Raw genomic sequence first — 24,009 nt, forward strand, 5'->3', positions numbered from 1 at the left:
CCAGTGCTCATTACATCAAGTGCCCTCCTTAATGCCCATCACGCAGTTATTCCATCCCCCAACACAGTTCCTCTCCAGCAACCCTCAATTTATTTCTCATAGTTAAGAGTCTTTTATGGTTTGCCTCCCTCTCTTTTTATCTTATTTTTCCTTCCTTTCCCCTGTGTTCATCTCTCTTGTTTTTAAATTACACATATGAGTAAAAACATATGGTATTTGTCTTCCTTTATCTGATTTATTTCACTTAGCATAATATCCTCCAGTTCTATCCACATTGTTGCAAATGGCAAGACTTCATTCCTTTTGATGGCTGAGAAAAATACTCCATTGTGTGTGTGTGTGTGTGTGTGTGTGTGTGTGTGTATGTGTGTACACCACATCCTCTTTATCCATTCATATGTCAGTGGACATCTGGGCTTTTCCCATATTTTGGCTGTTGTGGATATTGCTGCTATAAACATTGAGGTGCAGGTGCCCCTTTGAATCACTATTTTTGTATCCTTTGGATAAATACCTGGTACTATAGTTGCTGTGATGTAGAGTAGTTCTATTTTTAACTTTTTGAGGAACCGCCACACTGTTTTCTAGAGTGGCTGTACCAGTTTCCATTCTCACCAACAGTGTAAGAGGGTTCCCCTTTGTCAAGAGGATTGTTCTGAGTCACAGTTTATAGATCTCCATTTCTTTATGATAAATTATTAGAGCTTTATTCGTTTCCTTCAGTGGTGTCATATTTGATTTCTTGTAATCTTTGATTCTTACATTGGTATTCCACATTTGAGTAAGTAGTCTCTTCTAGACTTTGCAGGTTCACGTTGTCAGAGACAGTTCTTCACCATTTAGCTTGGCTTGAGTTTCTACTGGGAATGTCCTTAGGCAGATGGGGCCTGCTAAGAGGGTCTAGTTTGGGGCAAGGCAACTGTTTGCTCTCTGAGTCAGGGCTGGTGGGACATGCCACTGGCTGAGAACAGCTGCTAGGACTGCTGGCTTGATTCCCCGCCCAAGTGAGGTTGTAGGATGGGCTCTGCTATTACCTAGACTCTCTGATCAGGCTTCTTAGATAGTGGGGCTTGAGTATTATAGTCAGTATCAGGTGGGGCATCAGGACAGGACCCAGGGCTTGCACAGCTCATTGTTTGTTTGGGGACCCAAATAAAGCAAGAGTGTGTATCAGATATCCTGTTCTGGTGAAGCCACTGGGTTTGCTCTGCAGGCAAGGAAGGTCCCAGGCTGTTTAGGTACTACTGTAAGCACGGCTGTGGGATGTGTTACACAGCTTCGCATGTGGTCTGGGAAGTTTCCCTGGTCAGGAGGGCTGAAGGCTATATTCAGCAATAGGGGCAGCTATGAATTAGTTCCCTGTCGAGGCACAGCAGGAGAAGCAGCTCCAAGGCCACTAATGCTCTTTGTTTATGGTCATGAGTCAACCTGACCTCCGCCGAAGTCTCCTGGCTGAACAGGGCCATTAGCTTTGTCTACAGGTCATCAGCTCTGCTTACCCACCTCTCACCTTGAGAATTACTTAGTTACTATGCATCCTCTAGCTGTTCTTGCCAACTCTTACTGGCAGATGGGACTATGGACTATGTTCTGCAAGAAGAGGGGTGTGACTAAGGCTTCTACTTGGGCAGGATTAGGAGGGCCCTTTCTAGACAACTGCTAAATTTTCCGGAGCAGGCTTTCTGGTCTCAAGAGGCTGGGAGCCACAATATGCAATAGGGTAGGACTGTGACCAGCTCTGCTGGTCTTGGGAAGACCAAACCCCAGGGCTGGCAAAATTCTTCATTTGGGGATCCAAAGTGGGCAGACTTGCACCCCACTGAGTTTCCTAGTCAGATTCCACCCTAGACTTGATCTACAGATCAAGTACAGATCAAGCTGCTTGGGGTTACTACTCGGGCTGTGCAGATAGTAATTTGGTCTGCCAAGATCTTAGTGCTGGTTGTTAGAAGTCTTTCTCCATTTCTTTCACAGTTAGAGTCCCAGTACTTGAGTCCTGTAGTTTCCTGTGGTCCTTGTGAAGTAAAACCAGAGTAAGGGCTCCCACAAAGCAGCCCACAATTCTGTAGGGCTCTCCCTCTGGGCTCTATTTTCCCACTGGAGGAACTAGAGGCATAGGGGAAGGGCAGTGGTATCAAAGTGTAGCTGTTTCTCTCATCCTTCTAATGCAATCTGTCTTGGTCTCTGGTGCAGGGGTTGCTTCAGCCTCACTCCTGTTCTAGAATTGTCTTAATGGTGTCTTGTCCTTGAGTAGTTGTTAGTTGTTTTTATAAGAGGGAGTGATGTGAGGAATGATGTATGTCATTATTTTGGTAACATCACTTTCTCCTGCCTTATTCTCCCCCCCCCCCATTTTATTTTATTTCTTTTCAGTGTTCCAAAATTCATTGTTTATGCACCATACCAGTGCTCCATACAATACATGCCCTCCATAAGACCCACCACCAGGCTTACCCATTCCCCCACTTTCATCCCCTCCAGAACTCTGTTTGTTTCTTAGAGTCCTCAGTCTCTCATGGTTTGTCTCCCCCTCCAATTTCCCCCATCTCACTTCTCCTCTCCACCTCCCAATGTCCTCCGTATTATTCCTTATGCTCCACAAGTAAGTGAAACCATGTTATACTTCACTCTCTCTGCTTGACTTATTTCACTCAGCATCATCTCTTCCAGTCCTGTCCATGCTGATATAAAAGTTGGGTATTTGTCCTTTCTGATGGAGGCATAATACTCCATTGTATATATGGACCATATCTTTTTTATCCATTCGTCTGTTGAAGGGCATCTTGGTTCTTCCACAGTTTGGTGGTAACTGTGGCCATTACTGCTATGAACATTGGGGTACAGATGGCCCTTCTTTTGACTACATCTGTATCTTTGGGGTAAATACCCAGTAGTGCAATTGCAGGGTCATAGGGTAGCTCTATTTTTAATTTTTTGAGGAATTTCCACACTGTTTTCCAAAGTCTGCCTTATTCTTTTTGAAGGTGATTTACTATTCCATTGTGTAGATATATGATAATATGTTGAATCTCTTCCCTCACTAACACATATATTAGGAACTTGTTTTGGTGTAGAATAAATATACATTATGGCAGTGAAGTTAAGTCTTTGCATGCATATGTAAATATACTAATGGAAAATTCCTGGAAGTGGAAATCAATAAAGCATTTTCAGATCATTTTTGGTTATTTGGGTATGTAAGGGATGTAAAGAATGCTACTGAATTCTAGTTTTTCTTAACAGTAATAAAGTTAAATTCTTTTATTTTAAATATTATAATGTTAAATATTATAATATAAAATGTTTTAAAATTCTTTTATCTTAAAGATATTATTCCTTAAACTAAAAGAATTTAACTTTATTACTACAAGAAAAACTGATTAAATTTACTTTCCTTGTGATTAATATCACTCAAGAAGACTTTAAAATACATGCATTTTTGGAATGGCTGGGTGGCTTAGTCGGTTAAGCTGCTGCCTTCGGCTCAGGTTATGATCCCAGGGTTCTGGGACCGAGTTCTGCATCAGGCTCCTTGCTTAGCGGGGAGTCTGCTTCTCTCTCTGCCACTGCCTGCCGCTCTGCCTGTGTTTGCTCTCGCTCTCTCTGACAAGTAAATTAAAATAAATAAATGAATAAATAAAATCTTTAAAAAAAAATAAAAAAATACATGCATTTTCATGAACGCATCTTTAATATGGAAGCAGTGATGACTTTTGCTAACTTGTCAAAAATTATTGGCTCACAGTTTAAGACCAAATTAAAAAATTACTTAGTTTCTATTTAATTATGCTGTCAACTAATACTACTTCCCAAGGTGTTGAGTTCCTAATGAAATGGAATTGTATATATGCATACAGATACTCAGCCTAGGTTCAATTTCTGGGCTAGCTTTGTGATTTTCAATACCACTTAGATTATCTGAACTCGAGTTTTCAGTCTGTAAATGCTTGCAGGTGGTGTGATAAACAGTGTTAGAGAAAAGTTCAGGATGGTTCTAGTTCAGTGCCTGATACTTTTTAGGTACCTGTTATATAACTGAAAAATAAAGTGCACTCAAATTACATTATTTAAAAGTAAATACATCACAGAATAGAAGTATTTGAGACTTCGAAAGGACCATAAATATTGCTTTTGCATTGGTTTTCACAAGAGCTCAATGTACTTCAAGGATTTTATTGTTTTACAAAAATATTTAAAAACTACCAATTTGATCCATTGGTTTTTTCAAATTTTAGCATTTGTTCACAGGCAGCCAGATAAAGGCTGAACTATGCGTGTGGTGACTGGTGAGTTAGGTGCAGAAACTCAGTTGCCCAGCAATCTGATGCAGCCCTGAAACTTCTTGGGAAACTTTCCAGTTCAACTTAAGCATTTAACAGTTCAGGAGGCTAGGACAGAAAGATGTTATCTTTCTTCTCTCAGGCCACATAGAATCACACAGGACACTAGAACCACATGTCTGGAACTAGAACTGCAGTCTGCTGTCTCTCATTCTGTTGCTCTTTTTTTTCTATTACCATTTAGTAAAATCCTTGTAATTTTATCACATTTCTAAAACTGAGTAGTATGATATTCTTTCTTGTAATAATATATTTGAGTTTTTTCATAGTTTTATGGTGGCATGCATTAAAATATTAAAATTAACTTTGGCTATTTTATCAGTATCTTCTGATAAGATGGATAAGATGATGCCCACAATGGAGAAGAAAGAAATGGTTTTTGTTTTTTTTGTTTTTTTTTTTCAAAATCTGTCATATCATGCTGATTCTTTATATGCAGTTTATTGAGTAGAAATCACTTCTGAAATGTGTTTTATTTTTGGTACTAGCTGTGCTAAATACTGTGGGGTAAAATCTAGTTACATGTTTGAAGACAAAAACTTGAGAGTGAGCAAAGGCTTGTTGTAAACACTTTAAAACAAAACAGCAGAGTTTTCATTAGAGTAATAAGACCAAAGCCCACTGTTTCTAATGCACAGAGAAAGTATAACTATTAGATTCCAAGCTTGTTCTTATCTTGTCCTGCTCAAAGCAGATGAAGAAATAATAAGAGATAGATAACTTATTTAAATGAGCTCAGGCTCCACATTCTAATGAATTATCCCCTAGAGGACTTATGAATGTGATTTCACAGGCTTTGTCAGTGTACACTGGGGAGTTGGGAAAACTAGGGCCGGATAAGAAAAGTGAGAAAAAGGAAGTACCAGTTTTCAAAAGTAGGCAGAGGTAAATATTAGATACTATTAATCAGTAAACTTAATGCCAATCTCTACCAAATTTTTGAATGTTTTGGGACATATTTCTCAGAACTATGCTTACTCTTTTCCTCATAAGATTATAAGTACAACAAAGTATACTATACCTATTAATTTTTCTCTGTACAAAGTGCAGTTAAAGTATATGCTAGTATATATATATACTATATATATATATATATATATAGTAGATATGGGAAATCTTTCTGGTTTGTGTGTGTGTGTGTGTGTGTTTAGATTTTATTTATTTATTTGACAGACAGAGATCACAAGTGGGTGGAGAGGCAGGCAGAGAGAGAGAGGAGGAAGCAGGCTGCCCATGGAGCAGAGAACCCAACGTGGGGCTCGATCCCAGGACGCTGGGATCATGACCTGAGCCAAAGGCAGAGACTTTAAGCCACCCAGGCGCCCCCTTGTTTGTGTTTTTTTTTTTTTTTTAAAGATTTTATTTATTTATTTGATAGGCAGAGATCTCAAGTAGACAGAGAGAGAAGGAAGCAGGCTCCCCGCTGAGCAGAGAGCCCGATGCGGGGCTTGATCCCAGGTCCCCGAGATCACAACCCGAGCCGAAGGCAGAGGCTTTAACCCATTGAGCCACCCAGGCGCCCCCCTTGTTTGTGTTTTAATGGAGAAATGACTGGTTGAAAATATTAGAAAGCTTTACAATTAGATCAGCAACTGAACCCAGAGCGTTCAAATACATAGCTATCAGTTTTGAGAGAACATTTCTAGGTGGGTGCTTTGGCCCTGGCCCTTTGTCAGCATATTTATCAGTGAATTTGACTGGGCTCCTTTTAGAACAAGTATTGTTTCATTTTGTATTTGTAACATTTGACTATCTGGCTAGAATTAATGTTTTTTTTAAAGGAATGAGTGGATAGATGGATCAGTGAAAGAAAGTGGCATTCATGACAGGTTTAGAAATAGGAGGGGCAGCAAATTTCATCTTAACAAGATTAAGATCTCCCCGGGCTCAAAATCTGGCCCAAAACAAGCAAGATAAAATTTAATCTGGTTAACTGTTGAGTCCTCAGTTTTTTCCTATCTATTTTATGGGTACCACACAGGGATACCTGATTTGACAGTAATTCAAGTTTTTAAAAAAAGCATAGCGTTTTAGTTGTTGAACTTACAGTCATATAGCTGCTTAAAAAGTTAACAGAAGGAAAAAAACAGTTAACCAGTTATGCTGCTGCCCAGGCCCTAGGCATTAATAACAACTAATTTTACCAGCCAGATCGCATCTGAAAACAGGCACCATATTTTACGTAACAAACTGACATTTAGAGATCAAGCACAGAACCACAGAAAAAATAGGAATATAAGAAACAGTGGAAGAACCATGGAGCCATGAATAAGATTCAAATTAAGGGAAAATGTAATATATTTCAGTATTTAAAGAACTGTTTGGGGGCACCTGGGTGGCTCAGTGGGTTAAGCCTCTGCCTTCAGCTCAGGTCATGATCCCAGGGTCCTGGGATCGAGCCCTGCGTCGGACCCCTCTGCTCGGCACGGAGCTTGCTTCCCCCTTTCTCTCTGCCTGCCTCTCTGCCTACTTGTGATCTCTGTCTGTCAAATAAATAAATAAAATCTTTGAAAAAAATAAAAGCTGTTTTGTTGGAAAAGGAGAAATAGATATGCTCTTGGATGTTCCTGAAGGCAGTACAAAGATAACAGATATTTCTGGGAGCAGGTTTCTGCTTATTCATAAGGAAGACCTTTGAAATAATAGGAATTGTCTAATGATAGTGAAATGAAACCCTTTGAATTACTGAACTTTCTGCCACCAGAACTATTTGTACAGAGGCTAAATGATCACCTGCTAGCACTGTTGTAAAAAAAAAACAAACCAAAAAACTATGACTATAAGTTGGGCTATGGATCTTGTTTACCCAAGTGTCTAAATCTCAAGGATTGAGTTACAATAACTCAGCAGAGATGAAATCAGCTGACATTTATAGATTTTTCTAAACAAATGCAATATTGTTATGTAAATGTATATTGCTTTATTAATTAATAAGCAGTAAGTGGAGGTAATATTAGTTATCATTTGGGTTTGCTCGCAAAAGTTGCTAAATTATATAAACCTTTATTTCTTTTAGAGTTACAGTTCTGTGATACTTCCTTTTGGTGAAATATCAGTTAAGTATTTAAATTTTTGTTTAAAGACATTTTGAAATTGACAGTAAAGTAGGGAAAGAAATACCGGTAGTCCTTCCAGCAAAAGATAACCACTATTTATATTTTTTCAGTTCTGTATCTTTAATTTCTTTTTTTTTAAATATTTTATTTGTATCTTTAATTTCTAAAAGCACTTTTAATTTTTTTTCTTATGAAATATATTGAACATACAGAAAAGGGAATATTTAAAAGTCATTAATCTACTTACTATTTTGCTACTTTTTCTATAGATCATGTACTTCAGATGTTACTTTAAGGCTTCCTTGTACACTTTTTTTCCAAAATATCTCCTCCTCTGCTTTTCTCTCCTCAGAAGTAATTTTTTTTTCTGAAGTTGATAGATATATCTCCTTCCTATTTTATTTTCATTGAGTCATATTTTTAGAAATTGTCTTATTTTTAAATAAGTAGCACATGTGCATTACAAAAAAATGAGGAAAATAACAAAAAAAATTCTTACACTGAGATATCACCAATTTTAGCATTTTGGTATATGCCCTGTATGTTTTCTGTGTGTACATATTATGTATATTATATGTGAAGAAACTTGCTTTCTATTATTAGCTTTTAGGAATTTCATTTTAATTGAATAATAATTGAATTTTATTAAATATTCAGATGCTTTTCTTCTAGTAAAATGATTTTTTTTTCTCATTTAACACAGAAAATTACACTTTTACATTATTATTAAACTACTCTTATCCTTTGCTTTCTTGGTATAGTTGTGATATATTTTTTATACAGTGCTCTATTTCTTTGGCTAATATTTGGGATTTTTACAACATTCACATATAGGAATGGCTTGGGGCGCCTGGGTGGCTCAATGGGTTAAAGCCTCTGCCTTCAGCTCAGGTCATGATCTCAGGGTCCTGGGATTGAGCCCCGCATCCTGCATTGGGCTCTCTGCTCAGCAGGGAGCCTGCTTCCTCCTCTCTCTGCCTGCCTCTCTGCCGACAAGTGATCTCTGTCTGTTAAATAAATAAATAAAATCTTAAAAAAAAAAAAGGAATGGCTTATGATTTATTTTTCAGGCTGTCCTTATCCAGTTTTGGTATCAAGATTATAAAAATTCTCAAAGAATGACTTTATCAAATTAGTGTTTTCATTTTCTTTGGATAAGTTGTGGAATTACTGAATCAAATGGTATTTTTGTTTTTAAATTTTTGAGGAACCTGCATACTGTTTAATACAGTGATTGTACCAATTTACATTTCCATCAGCAGTGTAGTGTATGAGTATACATCCATGCCAACACTTGTTATTTCTTGATTTTTTTTTTAAAGATTTTATTTATTTATTTGACAGACAGAGATCACAAGTAGGCAGAGAGGCAGGCAGAGAGAGAGGAAGGGAAGCAGGCTCCCCACTAAGCAGAGAGCCCAACGTGGGGCTTGATCCCAGAACCCCGAGATCACAACCCGAGCTAAAGGCAGAGGCTTTAACCCACTGAGCCACCCAGGTGCCCCAATTTCTTGATTTTTTTATGCTAGCCATTCTGACAGGTGTAAGATGATATGTTATTGTGGTTTTGGTTTGCATTTCCCTTAAGATAAAGGATGTTGAGGATATTTTCGTGGGTCTGTTGACCATCTGTTTATTTTCTGGAAAAATGTTCGGGTTCTCTGTATATTTTAATCAGATTGTTTTTGTGGTGTTGGATTTTATATCTTTATATGCTTTGGATATTAACCCCTTACCAGATACATTACTTGTAAATATCATCTCCCATTTATTAGGTAACCCTTTCATTTTGTTGCTTTCCTTCTCTGTGTAAGAATTTTTTATTTTGGTATAGTCACAATAGTTCATTTTTGCTTTTGTTTCCTTTGAGAAACATCTAGAAAAATGTTGGAACAACCAATGTGAGATTACTACCTATGTTATCTTATAGGAGTTGTATGGTTTCAAGTCTCATATTTAGATCTTTAATCCATTATGACTTTATTTTTGTGTGTGGTATAAGAAAATGGTCCAGTTTTCCCAGCACTATTTTTTGACAGACTGTCTTTTCCCCATTCTACACTCTGGACTCCTTTATTGTAGGTTAATTGGCCAAGTAAGTGTGGGTTTATTTCTCTGCTCTATCCTGTTCCATTGATTTATGTGTCTACTTTTGTACTGGTACATACTATTTTGATTACTACATTTTTCTTACCAATCCAGATGCCTTTATTTCGTTGTTTGATTCCTGTGGCTAGGACTTCTAGTGCTATGTTGAATAAAGGTGGTGAGAGTGGACTCCTTGCGTTGTTCCTGTTCTTAGAGGAAAAGCTCTCAGTTTTTTCACCATTCAGAATGATGTTAGCTTTGGGTTTATATGGTCTTTATTATGTTGAGGTATGTTCCCTCTTAACTCATTTTGTAGAGGTTGGGTTTTTTGTTTTTTAATCATAAATGGATTTTGAATTTTGTCAAATGTTTTTTCTATGTATTGAGATGATCATTTGATTTTTATCCTTGGTTTTGCTGATGTGGTGTATCACATTGGTTGATTTGCAAATATTGCACCACCTTTGCATTACTGGAATAAACTTCACTTGTTTGTGGTGAATCGTCCTTTTAATATGTTGTTAGGTTTGCTAATATTTTATTGGGGATTATTGAGGATTCATTGATGTATTTGGAAGCTTTCTCTCCCAAGAAAGAAAGGACCTAAGTAAATAAATTCAGAAATGACAGAGAAGTAACAAATGATACCACAGAGATACAAAATATTATGAGAGGCTACTATGAAATATTATATGCCCACAAATTGGACAACCTAGAAGAACTGGATACATTCCTAGAAACGTACAATCTTCTAAAACTGAATCAGGAAGAAATAGAAAATTTGAACAGACTACTAGTAACAAAATTGAATCAGTAATATAAAAACTCTGAACAAACAAAAGTCCATGGCCAGATGAATTCACAGGTGAATTCTACCAGACATTTAAAGGGTTAATACCTATATTCCTCAAACTTCCAAAAAACAGAAGAGGAAGGAAAGCTTCAGATACATTCTACAAGGTCACATTACCTTGATACCAAAACCAGACAAAGGCACTACTAAAAAACCCATAGGCCAGTAAAATCCCTAATGAACATAGACACAAAAAAATTCTAAAAAAAAAAATCAGCTAACTCTATTCAATATATTTTAAAAAATTACTCACCATAATCAAGGTGAGTAATTTATTCCAGGATATCAGGGTGGTCCAGTATTAACTGGGGGTACCTGGGTGGCTCATTGGGTTAAAGCCTCTGCCTTCGGCTCAGGTCATGATCCCAGGGTCCTGGGATCGAGCCCCACATTGGGCTCTTTGCTCAGCAGGGAGTCTGCTTCCTCCTCTCTCTCTACCTGCCTCTCTGCCTACTTGTGATCTCTGTCAAATAAATAAATAAAATCTTGAAAAAAAATCTGTCAACATGATACACAGCATAAATAAAGTGATAGATAAAAATCATACAATCTGCTCAATAGCTGAGAAAAAGCTTTTGACAAAATTCAACATCCATTCATGATAAAACCTCTCAGCAAAGTAGGTGTAGAGGGAACATAACTCACCATAATAAAGGCCATATGTGACAAACTTAGAGCTAACTAATCATACTCAGGGAGGGGGAAAGAGCTTTAAGATTAGTAACAAGACAAGGATGTCTTATTCTTACCACTTTTATATAACATAGTACTTGAAGACCTAGGCATAACAATCGGACAGGAAATAAATGTCATCCAAATTGGTAAGCAAAAAGTTAAATTTGTCACTGTTTGCAGATAACATGTTATCATATGTAGGAAACACTAAAGACTCCACCAGAAATTATTAGAGGTATTAAATGAATTCAGTAAAGTTGCAGAATACAAAATTAATAGCAGAAGTTAGTTTGTTTCTCTACAGTAATAGCAAAGTAGCAGAAAGTGAAATTAAGAAAACCGTTCCATTTACAAATGAACATGAAAAAAAAGAGGGGGCAAACCGTAAAACAGACTCTTAACTATAGAAAACAAATTGAGGGTTGCTGAAGGGGCTGGTTTGGGGGTGGGGGGATGGGTTAAATAGGTGATGGGGCCTAGGGAGGGCAGAAAAGATCCATAAAGACAGATCAGACTGATGGTTGCCAGAGGGGAGAGTGGTGGTGAGAGTGGAATAAGAGATACAGGCTTCCAGTTATGGAATGGATAAGTCACAGGAATAAAAGGCACAGCACAGGGAATATAAGTCAATGGTATTGTAATAGTGTTGTATGGTGAGATGTTAGTTATAGTTGTGGTGAGCACAGCGTAAGGTATGGAATTGTGGAATTGCGATGTTGTATACTGGAAACTAATATAACATTATGTGTCAACTATAGTAAAAAATTAAAACTTAAAAAAATGCCACCTTATAGAAAATATTTTTTCATATATACTCTCCTTCACCTCTCTGTATTATTTCAAAGTAGATCTTGAATATCCTATTGTATTATTCATAAATATTTCAATTTTATCTCTCTAAAATAGAAAGACTTTAAAAACAAAATGCCATTAACTGATACCAAGAATAACATCTAATAAATAACAACTTTTTAGTATTTTCAAATATCTAGTTAGTGCTCAAGTTTCCAATTGTTGTTTGAGCTATTTAAAGACCTTAAGACATCCCTCGGGTCAGAAGGGTCTACATACCTAACAGTCCTGAGACAATCAGGGGGTTTTAAATGAAATGCATATGAGAAAAAAAATTATACAATTAAAAAAAAGCTCTTGGGTTGGATAGAAAAAGTGTGGTGACAGAGTGGAGGGAGGTGTGTGCTTACCACTTAATGCTTTGGCTGTGCCCATTACCCACTTGGGAATCCTTGAGCTGGGGGATATTTCCTAGAGATTCATCGATGATCTCTTGTCAGACTCCTGGGCATACAGTGGGAAATGGTATTCCCTCAGTTCTCTTTACCTCCTTCTCTTTCCTTTTCCTCCCCTTAGTCATTGTGGTCTCTCCTCAGAGAGAGTGAGGCCCTCCAAGTGCTGCACATGTGGCCGGGCAGGTCCCCGCTTAACATCTTTACCCTCCACCTCTTCTGCCAGAAAGGTCGGATGGGCCTGCCACTACCTCTGCCACCTATACTACCCCTGGCTCCACAGCCTCTGCTGATGTCCAGTCCATCCACTTTCAGGTGCAGAGATGGTTGGTTCTCTCAGGTGTCCTGGTGTGCTGTGCAGAAGTGCTTTTGTTTAGTTATAGATGTTTTGTGGCTCTGATTAGTTGTAAATTGAAAGGTAGGGAAAAAAGAATGACTCATGCTACCATGATGTTGATGCACCTGAAAGAAAACATTTTAACCTAAATTTTTTCACAAACTTTATGAAAAACATTTGAATACTGTGGACATGACTGTTATTTTCATCTAGAAATGTTTTACAAAGTAATCTCTGCACCTTGGATAGTGCTATGTAGTTTTATGCAGCTGTCTTGGTATTATATTTGCCTGAATTATGACTCCCAGAAGCCAGTGTTTCTCATCACATCCCTTGACTGAATTTGCAACCAACTTAAGTAACTGTTCATATATGCTTCAGGCAAATGCTTAAGAATTTACAAATCATTTTGAAACGCAAAATAAGGAATAATAGGCTAAGTGCCTTACTAAATTGTTGGTAAATCTGTTTTCCAGTTTATGTTCATGAACACAAAGCTCAGCCTGATTTGTAGGTCTTGTACTACTAAAAACATTATTTCAATGCTAAGTGCAGTGTTTTACTCTTCAGTTATTTTCAAGTATTATTTTTATATGTTTCTATACACATCGTAGGAACTATCCAAAAACCTTGAGCTGAGTACTAACAGTTTCCAACGACAGTTGCTTGCTGAAAGGAAAAGGGCATATGAGGCTCATGATGAAAATAAAGTCCTTCAGAAGGAGCTGCAACAACTGTATCACAAATTAAAAGTATGTATTTATTTATTTAATGGATAATAGATATGTGAACTATATCGAACACTCAGCATCTTAAAACATTTATTCATATTTATAATTTGGAACAATGTAATTTACAAAATTCTATTCTTTTTTGGTACTTTTAAAGAAAAGTTTTGGTAATATAATCGCTATGACAAATGCCAAAAGTGAAATATTGAATCCTAGTAGAATTGATATAACTGAAATAAGTTATGGAATTTTGGAAGGAATTATGGGAACTAGTGTTTTTCTCTGTTGTGTGTTTGAATAATCCAGTGTTCTTCCTCAGATAACCCTAGGATTATTTTAAAAGTTGTTTCAAATAATGCCCTTCATTGTCAGTGTTGAGAGGAAGCATTCACATTATTTAATTTTGTTGAAAGTGTTCTTAATTCTATTCAGAGGTCGTTGATGGGGAAATTTTGTGCAAAATTAAATGCTCATGCATTATCTTACATAGGATTTTCATTTTGTTAATCAAATTCTCAGAAAGAATCATTGCCTCAAAATGATAAAGAACACTGTTTTTAAAAAGTCTAATTTTTAATGTGTCAGTAACTCAAAAGCCATGTTTGAAAGATACTAATGAAATTATTTTGGCCTCTGTTGCCAAGTTAGAAGACAGTTGAAGACGCAGCTAGCTCTATTAGGTAGGAATGGGTAGAAAATGAATTTTGCCTTATTTACTCTAATTTTCTTGACTGTCAGTACATATTACACTTTTTAGGGAGAATCATTGCTCTAACCTAGATGTCCTAGAGATATTCCTTTCTGTAGTTCAGTAGTTAAGAAGGGAAACTGAGCTGGTATATATATATTCTAATTTGGTAAGGAAAATACCAGTTGACAAGGTGAGAATTTTTGTTTTATTGTAAAATGCTACTCTACATCCTTAATTGTATTGTTTTTTGTTTGTTTGTTTTTCAGGAAAAGGAGAGAGAACTGGATATAAAAAACATATATTCTAATCGTCTGCCAAAGTCTTCTCCAAAGAAAGAAAAAGAACTTAGGTCACGAAAAAATGGTATAATAGTTACTATTATTGATAAACATTGTAGCTGTCACTAATAATAAAATCAAATAATTCTAAAGTAGAAGGAAGGGGAAAGAACTTCATTGAAGTAAATTTAAATTTCCTTATAGTTAATTTTCAGAAATCCTCTTTCTCAGTTTTTCCTAAGGTTTAAATTTTTTTTTATAATTTATTTTTGAAACTTTGACGATAAGTAAGAAGACTCCAGACTGGTGCTTGATTATATTTTAATGAACCTTTATTTATGCATCACTTAGCTTTAACAGTTACATATTTTACTAATCTTATTGCATCTATTTTTTTCTACTTCTAGAATATTTTTTTTAAAGAGTATTTTAAAGTTAATCCCAGCTGTCATTTCATTTCACCCATAAATACTTTGGCATTATTATGCATGTCTTTACTTTTTTTAAACAAAAGTATAAATTTTCATCTTATAAATTGCAGAAAGTTAAAATCAAACTTTGTAAAAGCTTAATAGGGTTTACCTGTCTAAATTGTCCTCAAATTATATAATTGCCAGTAAATCCTAGAAATACAAATGGTAATAGTGAGTAGTCATAGAGCTAAGCAAAATGTGCATTATCTCATGTAGATGGTGAACATATACCAGTTAAATTCCATATATCTTAGCACTGTTCAGTATGATTAGAAAAATTCTTCCATACTTTTCATGGTAGCTGCATGCCAGAGTGATTTTACAGACCAGTGTACAAAAGGAGTACAAACCAATGAGGACTTCGAGCTGGAAGAATTTCCTGTGACACCACAAACAGTTATATGTTATGAAAACAAATGGGAAGAACCTGAATGTCTTACTTTGGTGAGTTTAGCAACATGATTGGTTACTAAACTCTAGGTTTGAATTTATTCCTAAAAACACAATATCGAACATTTTAAAAGTTAGCAATGATGCTAGTACCGTATCTGTGTAAATATGCAAGTAGTCTTCTAGAGAGAGTATTTTATTAAATTCCTTTGTGTTGATTCTTAGTTTTCATTGCATCTTCCAGATACATCAAGAAGGTTAGTTATACCTTCTGGGTTGGAGATAGAAGTCTTTCTTTTTCTTTCCTTTTTGTAGAGAGAGAAAGAGAGAGTGGTGGGAGAGGGAGAGAGAGAGAATCTTATGCAGGCTCCATGCTCAGTGCAGAGCTGGAAGAAGGGCTTGGTCTCACAATCTTGAGATCATGACTGTGCTAAAATCAAGAATCAGGTGCTTAACTGACTGAAGCCACCCAGGTGCCCCAAAGATAGAGGTTTCTTACCTTTTATGTACCCAGATAGTCTCTAAAAACCCTCTTTGTTTTTATACATAATAGCAAATTTTACTAGTTTTCAAATATTTTTTTTAAGATTTGTCTTATGTATTTTTGGGCCTCCTATTATGTGAGAATTTTACAGATTAGCTGAATGTTGATCAAAGTATTGCAGTGCACTCTGACTTTATTTAGATCATTCAAATTAGAGTGAAATTCAGGGGACTCTGTGTTTGGGCCTTCATTTAAAAGGACTTATAAATACAACACCAGATGTTCTTTTTTCTAAGAGGGTTCTATATTTTAAATTCCAAAGAAAACAATATATTGGGGATCAGCATATTTCATATATTCCTGGGTTTTTGTGCCTTAGAGTTTTCCCAGTGGCCCTGAGATTTTTTTCTTGTGGTATAAAACAGAAAGGATGGGCTGATTTAGTTCCTGGGTAGCTGTACCTGCTGAGTGTCTTTCTTCTTATATTTTCACTATCATTGAAACTAAATCATGTTGTCTCTTTGAAAAGGGTAAAGTGTGCAATAGCAAAGTCATTCTTAACTTTAAAAGGATTAAAAAAATAGTCTTTGTAAGATTCAGCATGAGGAGCAGCAACCTTATACAGTGAAAAGAGCAAAAGAGCCTTGGAGTTAGAACCAGAATTTAATTAAAAAGGCAGTGTTAACATTTTAGTTGTGTGACTTTCTGGAGCCTCAATTTCCTAATCTATAAAACAGGGATGGTTTACCCATCAGCTTGTGGTAGTAACTAATCACAAAGTTTGTAAAGCTCTTCAGACTGATCCTGCCACTGAAGGGTCTTCACAAAAGGGAGCATTGTTCAAGTGCAAGCTAATTTGCTATTGGAAAGAGATCCAGAATTCAGTGGCTCAAGAAATACATGAGTTTTCTTTCTTTTCGAATAGAGTGAAGGTCAGTGGGTAGTCCATTATAGGTAGATAGCTTTGTTCCTTGGTAGTCATCCTCTTACTGTTCTTTCATCTGAAAGAGTGTAGTCTTCCTCTGTATGGTTGGAATTGGCTCAACACCTTTGTGAGAAGGAGAAACATGGAAGTGGAGGGCAAGCAGGTTTTATTTTTATAAATGTGATCAGAAGTTGCATACATACTTTCACTCAAATCCCTTTGGTCCTGTTTACTGCAAGTGAGACTAGCAGATGTAGTCTACAGCTGAGCAGCCTTATACCCTGCTAAAACTCAAGGGATTCCTAACTAAAAGGAAGAAGAGGAAAATTGATACTAGGGGACAACACTCTGCTTACTAATAATAGGTATTTTACTTTTAAATTACCTTATTATACCCACGCATGAAAGGGACCATAAAAAACAAGTAATTTTAAGTTTATATTTTTATTTGATTTAAATCTTTTTTTTTTTTTTTTTTTAAGATCTTATTTATTTATTTGGCAGACAGAGATTACAAGTAGGCAGAGAGGCAGGCAGAGAGGAGGAAGTAGGCCCCCTGCTGAGCAGAGAGCCCCATGTGGGAATCGATCCCAGGACCCGAGATCATGACCTGAGCCGAAGGCAGCGGCTTAACCCACTGAGCCACCCAGGCGCCCCAATTTTTATTTGATTTAAATATTATAAAATTTACTGGAGGCTTTGGACACAGTCTTAAGTATAAACTCGAAAGATTCAATGCAGTTGTTACTGCCTGTGTTATAATTCAGCAGACCTTCCAACGTGGCCTCCATAATTGGCTAATAACCTTTCCTGGTTAACTGAATTAATCAGATTTTGTTGTGAAACATACAAAGCAAGGATACTTCCGAAACATGTCTCTTCAGAATTTTTTGTGGGTTATTGGCTTTAATTCCATGATACTGGTTCTGATATATGTTATACTTTAAAAAATTTTTTTAAAATAATCTTGTGTGCTTCTAAAGCATCTTTCAAAGGGTGGTAACTTGTGACTTACTCCTTTATTAAATTAAAATTGGCTTTAATTTCCAACTTACTTGGTGTCATATTTAATACGAGATGACTCTGATATTTAAATAGCTTTTTCCCCTTTTGACATGTGAACTTGCATTTTTAAAAAAAATATATGTAATAGGACCTGGAACTGCAAGAGAGAGGGGAACATGAAGAAGCAAGGATTCTAACCCCATCTGTGAAAACAGAAGAAAAATTTGTTAAAGATCAAGGACTCCGTGTTGTAAATCAGGAAGTTGAAAAGCTGGAGAATGGTAAGAAAATTTGTTTAATCAAGTAATGAGTCAGCATCCTTTGGGAAAGAAAGGGTTAGCATCCCCTGATACTTTCCAGCTGAACAGTAAATTGGTTATACAGAATAAAAAAAGGTTGATACAGTGTAGGACATGGTCTATTAGGAATCACAAACATTTGAATAAAGTTACTAAGGAAAGAAAAATGCAACTGTTAAGTTGCTGTTTGGAGTTAGGGAAAAAGGACAGGTTACGTTCAGAAAATTCAGATGAAGTAGAATTCAGATAAAAGAGGAAATTTTTGTGTGTTTGTTAACTAAAGCTTGATGAAGAGATAACTGAAAGACAATGCAGTCCATTGGCTTGACCTTGAGACTCTAATCTGTAGCCCAAACATTAAAATCAGTGAATTGTGAGGTCCTGAATATATTCCTGTAGGTATTCTTTCATTTTGGTGTGAAAGTTTAGTGAACCAACTCACATAGTTTCAGATACTGAAAATGAAGTTCAGGAATAAATTCATTTCCATCTGGATTAAAAAGTCTTAAAGGTATGGCCAAGAGGGATCCCTGACTCTAATCCTCTGCACATATTTCATTATAGAAGCTTCTTGCAGAGAAATCCTTTTCTTCCCTTTAAATTATGACTTAATTGTTGCTTAAATTAGTGAATGTATATTTGTGTGTGTGTACTTAACACAGTTGAAATAGAAGATTTATTTATATTACTATTGGCTAAGGCACAAAGGGAGATGCTTTCATAGTATTAAAACATAGACTAGAAAGGTATTATGGTCAGTTGGGTTTAAGAAGACTGGCCCCTTCTTTTCATCTCTATTTTTTCCCCCTGGAGTTTGTATGAATTAAGGACCTCAAACATCAGTGAGAATGTATGCCATTTACTAAAGTTACTCAGAGTAAGTGGTATTTCTCATGCCCATACCTTAAAATACTTGCATGTGTATTTTTCCAAAATAAGGACATTTTCTTAAATCATTCCAGTATAATTTTTAACTTCAGAAAATTTAACTTTGATACATTTCTCTAATCTGCTGTCATAGTACAGTTTTATTAGTTGACATAATATTGTCCTTTATAGCATTTTCTTCTCGCCAGAATATGATGATGAATTGCATTTAGTTCTCCTGTCTCTTTAGTTTTCTCTAGATATTTTGTGAGGTCAACATTTTTGATGAATAAAGACCTATTTTTTAAAAATAGAATGTTCATTTGAGGTTTATCTGAAGTGTTCTCTTAATTAGACTCAATTTAATTTATCTTTAGTCAGAATACCAAATAAGGGATATTGTATCTTTTTTAGGGTATGCCGTGCAGAGGTTCAATTTAAGTTTAAAATAAACTCCCATCTATCCATCACCTTTCATTCAGTGTATAGCACGATATTAAGTATAAAAAATAGAGAACCTTCTTCCTTACCTCTACACTGAAGAACAAAATTTCTTCCATAAATGTGAATTTTAAATTCAATACACATTAAGTACATTCTTTCTGAATTCCAGAATATCAAGTGTAGCAATGAAATTTATGGTGTTCATTCTCACTATACTGATAACTAAATTAGACTGTTTTGTAAAAGATGACAATTGAGTTTTCCTACTTAAAAATATTAACTGCTGTAAAAATCCCATTTTTAAAAATTTGATTTTACAGAGTGGGAAGGAGAAGAACTTGTTAAAAAGCAAAAAGACAAAATATCTTTGTTAGAGAGAGAAGAAAAGCCCGCATTGGAAACTGGAAGATACCAAATGGAAATATGTCAAATTCAAAATATAGATAAATTAGAGGAAGAGGAAGAAGAAAGGCTGAAGAGAGAAATGCTACTTGCTAAACTGAACGAAATCAGCAGAGAACTCCAAGATTCTCAGAATATAAAATGTCCTCCTCTGCCATTGCTGCCTGATTCAGAATCAAAACTGCATTCCCCAGAGAGAAGCCCCAAAACATACATGTTCTCAGAATCCTCAGAGAGAGTATTTAATGGGCATCATCTGCAAGAGATCAGCATTTTCACTACAAAAGGAGATGGTCAGAATCCAGGAAATACTAGAAGCCCAGTCTCCCCAAGTGAGCTTGCATTTGGCAGCTATGTGCCTTCGTTCGCAAAAACATCAGGGAAGTCAAATCCATTTAGCCAAAAGAGTGGCCTTTTGGATGTCCAAAGAAACAGTATAGAGAAAATTGGTAAAGACAGTGTAGATTTAATTACAAGAAGAGAGAAAAAAGCTAATCTGATGGAACAGCTATTTGGTGCCAGTGGCAGCAGCACCATCTCCTCTAAAAGCAGTGACCCGAATTCTCTGGCTGCCAGCAAAGGAGACTTTGATCCTCTAAATTTTCTCTCAGGGGATAAGAGCAGCAGGGATAGAGAACATGAGGAAGATGACGACTTTTTCCTCAGTGAAGGAAGAAGTTTTAATCCAAATAGACACCGATTAAAACATACAAACAGTAAACCAGCAGTAAAAGCAGTGGAATCTGTAGAAGATGAAATTGAAGAGGTAGCCCTGAGATGACTGACTGCAGTATACAGTTTTCCAGTTGTAAATATTAAAATATTTTAATACAATATTTATTATAAACCTTTAGAATTTTTAATATTAAAAAGTCCTTATTAAGGAATGATTTTTAGTCGACAAATACAGTGTAAATGAAAAGAAGTAGATCATATCACACCACCTAGCTAGTCTGCAAAGAATGAAGGAGACTCTTGAATGAACCAAAAAGAGAGATATATCTTACTTGGTTTTGGTTTTTTTATTTACAAATAGGTTTTACCTCTTAATCAGCTCTATAGGAAGTTTTACTCCATTGGGGTTCATATTTATTTCCTGTTTTTAATCCCTATTTATTTATTTACTTTTTTTTGGTCATGTCCTCACTGAGCTAATTATAGTCTTGTCGAGTGGAAATTAAAAGTGGGAGGCTCTGGGTTGGGAAGCGTAGCTCCCAGATGGTGGAGCCCTGGTGCTACTTAGGAGCCCTGTGCTCTGTGGACAGGAAAGGGGTCCCTTACGTAGAGCTACACGTAAGTGGAAGCAGTGACAACAACATAGGGATTTCCCACTTAAGAGAACTGTGCTAACACAGGTTGAATTCAAAAGACATTTGTCTGTTTGCATGGATAATTCCCCTTTCATGGCTCCTAGCAGCTTGAGTACAGAATAATCAGTACTTCTTTTCCTCCCCCTCTTACACTCTGTAACTCAGTGACTAGGTATGAGATTTCATACCCAAATACAGGAAATTAAATTTTATCCTAATATAAAAAGATTTTTTTCAACACAATTATGTTTCCAGAGTAATCCAACTTGGAAAATTTAATATATATTTTTAAGGTTTGAACTTACTATCAAAACCAATGATAATGATATTGTAATACTATTGGACTTATAGGACTGATTTTAAAGCAACCTTTGGTTACAAATGTTTTAGAGATGGGGCTTCTGCCTTGCTGAGTAGGGCGGATATTTTTATGTTGAAATGCATGCGTTGGTCTTCTGTTGTTTGTAGCTTACTTCAGCTACAAAGGAGTTGATGACCTTGGATTATGTTGGGTATGATTGATCTTTAAGAAGTGGTAATATACCACCAACTGAGAAGAAACACTCTTCAAATGAAGAGTGGTGGAAACTGTTTCAGGGAAAGCATAAAAAAATGTAGGTTGACACTTATTATAAAGTTAGTTCCTGCCTCCTGCTCCAGAAATTAGTATGGTTTCTGATGCCAAGCGTATACACTGATGAGGGGACCAAGTTACTCTTTTGAGTTCTTATGAATGCTTATTATTGAATATAATTTCATAACAATTTGGCAAGACTTACCTGGATAGGTCTCTAATGAAAAGATATGCTATCTGTCATCTTCTAAATTGTGTTACTGTCATTTATTGGGAACTGAATCTCCCCGAAGTGCTAAAGTACATTAAAAAATTGTTTTAGCAAAGAGATTTTTATGTCTGATATAAATAAGCCTTTAGTATGTTGCAAATCATTCTAATATATGTAAACCACAATATTGTAATGCAGTTCTTGATAAAATATTATGTAATGTTAATTTTGTTGATAGCTGCTAACTTTTCTGCCAAAAGTATTCTAATTTTTAGATTGTTTTAAGTGGCTTTTAAAAAGCCTTCTAGTAAAAGCTTTATATTTAGGTCATTTAATTCGTCTCTTGGTTTTTTCCTACATAATGTTTTCTAGTCTCTTTCACCAGATAAAATAAGACAGAAATATTAAAATTCAACCTAAAATTGATATTAAAATGTACAGAACAGGTTTTTCTTTATGAAGAAACCTCAGAGAGTAAATCTTTTTTTTTTTTTCTTTTGTAAATGTCAAGTTAAATTTGTTATTTGTACTCAGAACTCTTAACTAATAAAAACTAAAAACACACTCTGGCTCTTTGTTTGAGTGATACCTTAGGTCATTTAGGAAATTCATGGTAGAATGGTAGAAAGAGGACCTGCATAGTTAATTTTTATTATTTTTTTTTTTCCCTGCCCAGTATTTTTAATTGAAGTAGACGAATTTGCCCTAAATCAGGTTAGACAGTATGCTAGTCTTATCAGATAATTATAGTTTTAATTAATCCTTTCACCCTTAATAGCTATCCTAATGGCATATATTCTCATAATATAAAAAGGTGGGGGTAAGGAGGATTAAATTGAATCATAAAATAAACTTACTTCATGGCTGACTCTCTGTTTTTCTGATCCTCCTCTCTATCTCCTATCAGACATACTCACCTTCTGGTAACCCTGGTTGGGTGTTGGATACAGCATGCAGATCTGCCTGGTGAAAAGGGGAAGGGAAATGTGTGTTACAGTGACAATGTGGGGTTTTTAGGATTAAAAAAGGGAACTATAAATTATCAAGGAAAGATCTGCCTTTAAAGCTTTCTCCTTTCTACACGACAAGTGCCCCTTTCAGATTAAAGTCACCTTTTATATCATTTGAAAGTGCTCTCTTTTTAGTGAGGAGCATATAGTCATTCATTAACTGGGTGCCCTGCATGTAGGAGGTGCCAGGAGAGTAAGATAGGCCCTGTGCTTGCCCTCAGAGTGAATGCAGAGCGCAGGAGGCCAGACCACACATAGCTCCATCCCTGCCCTCCCACCAGCTCCCTCACTGTCCTTGGGTTTGCTCAGCTGTTACTGCTCTTGTTTAATACTTTTAAGGTAGTTATGAAAGATGAATGAAATACTTAAGTTAATGCTTGGCAGGGTGCCTGGCACATAAGTGTTCAGTAAACATTAGCTGTTCTCATAGCTGATTGACGTTATTTTAGAGTATAATTGAAAAATAGAGCATAGGTATGTACATATATTGACACTATACTTTGCACAAGATAACAAGCAGAAAAACTCTCCAAGTTATCATAAAACATCTATGCTAAATATACTGTGCCCCTTAGGTCTGCACTTGGAACTTTCCTTGCTTTATTCAGCATTAACTGTGCAGTAAGCTTCACAGCAAAAATGAAATACAGAAAACACAGGCCTTTATGATTGCATAATGTGAAAATTTGTTCCTCAGCTCTCCCACAATGTGTGTATCCTTGGGTAAGCTACAAAACCTCTCTGTATCTCCTTTCCCCCCTCTATAAGATGGGACTAATAATAGGACCTACCTCATGGTGACTGCATATGTTAAATGAGTTTATATGTGAAGAACAGAAATGTAAAGGCTCAGATTCTTGCTGTTGATGTTTTGGAAAGGTAATGGAGAAACAGGGAAGAGAAGTGATACTTATTGAATGCCAGGCATGGCAGTTGGCATTTTTATGCATGTGCTCCCCATAAAATTTTTTCTCAAGTAGATACTGTTACTCCCATTTTACAGTTGGGGCTAGTAGACTGTAATAATGAAAGTGATGGATACAGGTGATAGACTATATTCAGTAGTGTCAATTTAAGAAGTCCAAAGAAATAAGATATTTCAGAAAATACTCTTGCAATAGTGGTAAGTAACAGAAACCCAAATCAAACCAGCTTAAACAAAACAAAATTATTTTTGGCTTGAATATGGAAAGCTCAGGAGAGTGTGGTTTGATCTGGAGGTTCAAATAATAGTGTTTACTCTGCCCACCTTTTAGCTTGGCTCCCTTTAGCTGGGCACCCGCTTCAAAAAGAAAATCTCTATAGCTCTGGCAAAAGTCTGG

General features: G+C 36.0%; 1 protein-coding gene across 1 annotated transcript in view; it reads left to right on the forward strand.

The window, feature by feature from the left end:
• LCA5 (lebercilin LCA5) overlaps positions 1–22,241 on the forward strand; it is a 59,348-nt gene extending 37,107 nt beyond the window's left edge. The window contains exons 4-8 of the mRNA XM_059177230.1: positions 13,208–13,345; positions 14,282–14,378; positions 15,068–15,210; positions 17,719–17,851; positions 19,501–22,241. Coding sequence (XP_059033213.1) covers positions 13,208–13,345; positions 14,282–14,378; positions 15,068–15,210; positions 17,719–17,851; positions 19,501–20,363 — 1,374 coding nt within the window. The 3' untranslated portion in view covers positions 20,364–22,241. The remainder of the gene's footprint in view (positions 1–13,207; positions 13,346–14,281; positions 14,379–15,067; positions 15,211–17,718; positions 17,852–19,500) is intronic.
• Positions 22,242–24,009: the final 1,768 nt, after the last annotated feature.

Source organism: Mustela lutreola, chromosome 6, assembly GCF_030435805.1.
Source record: "Mustela lutreola isolate mMusLut2 chromosome 6, mMusLut2.pri, whole genome shotgun sequence".
NCBI lineage: Eukaryota > Metazoa > Chordata > Mammalia > Carnivora > Mustelidae > Mustela > Mustela lutreola.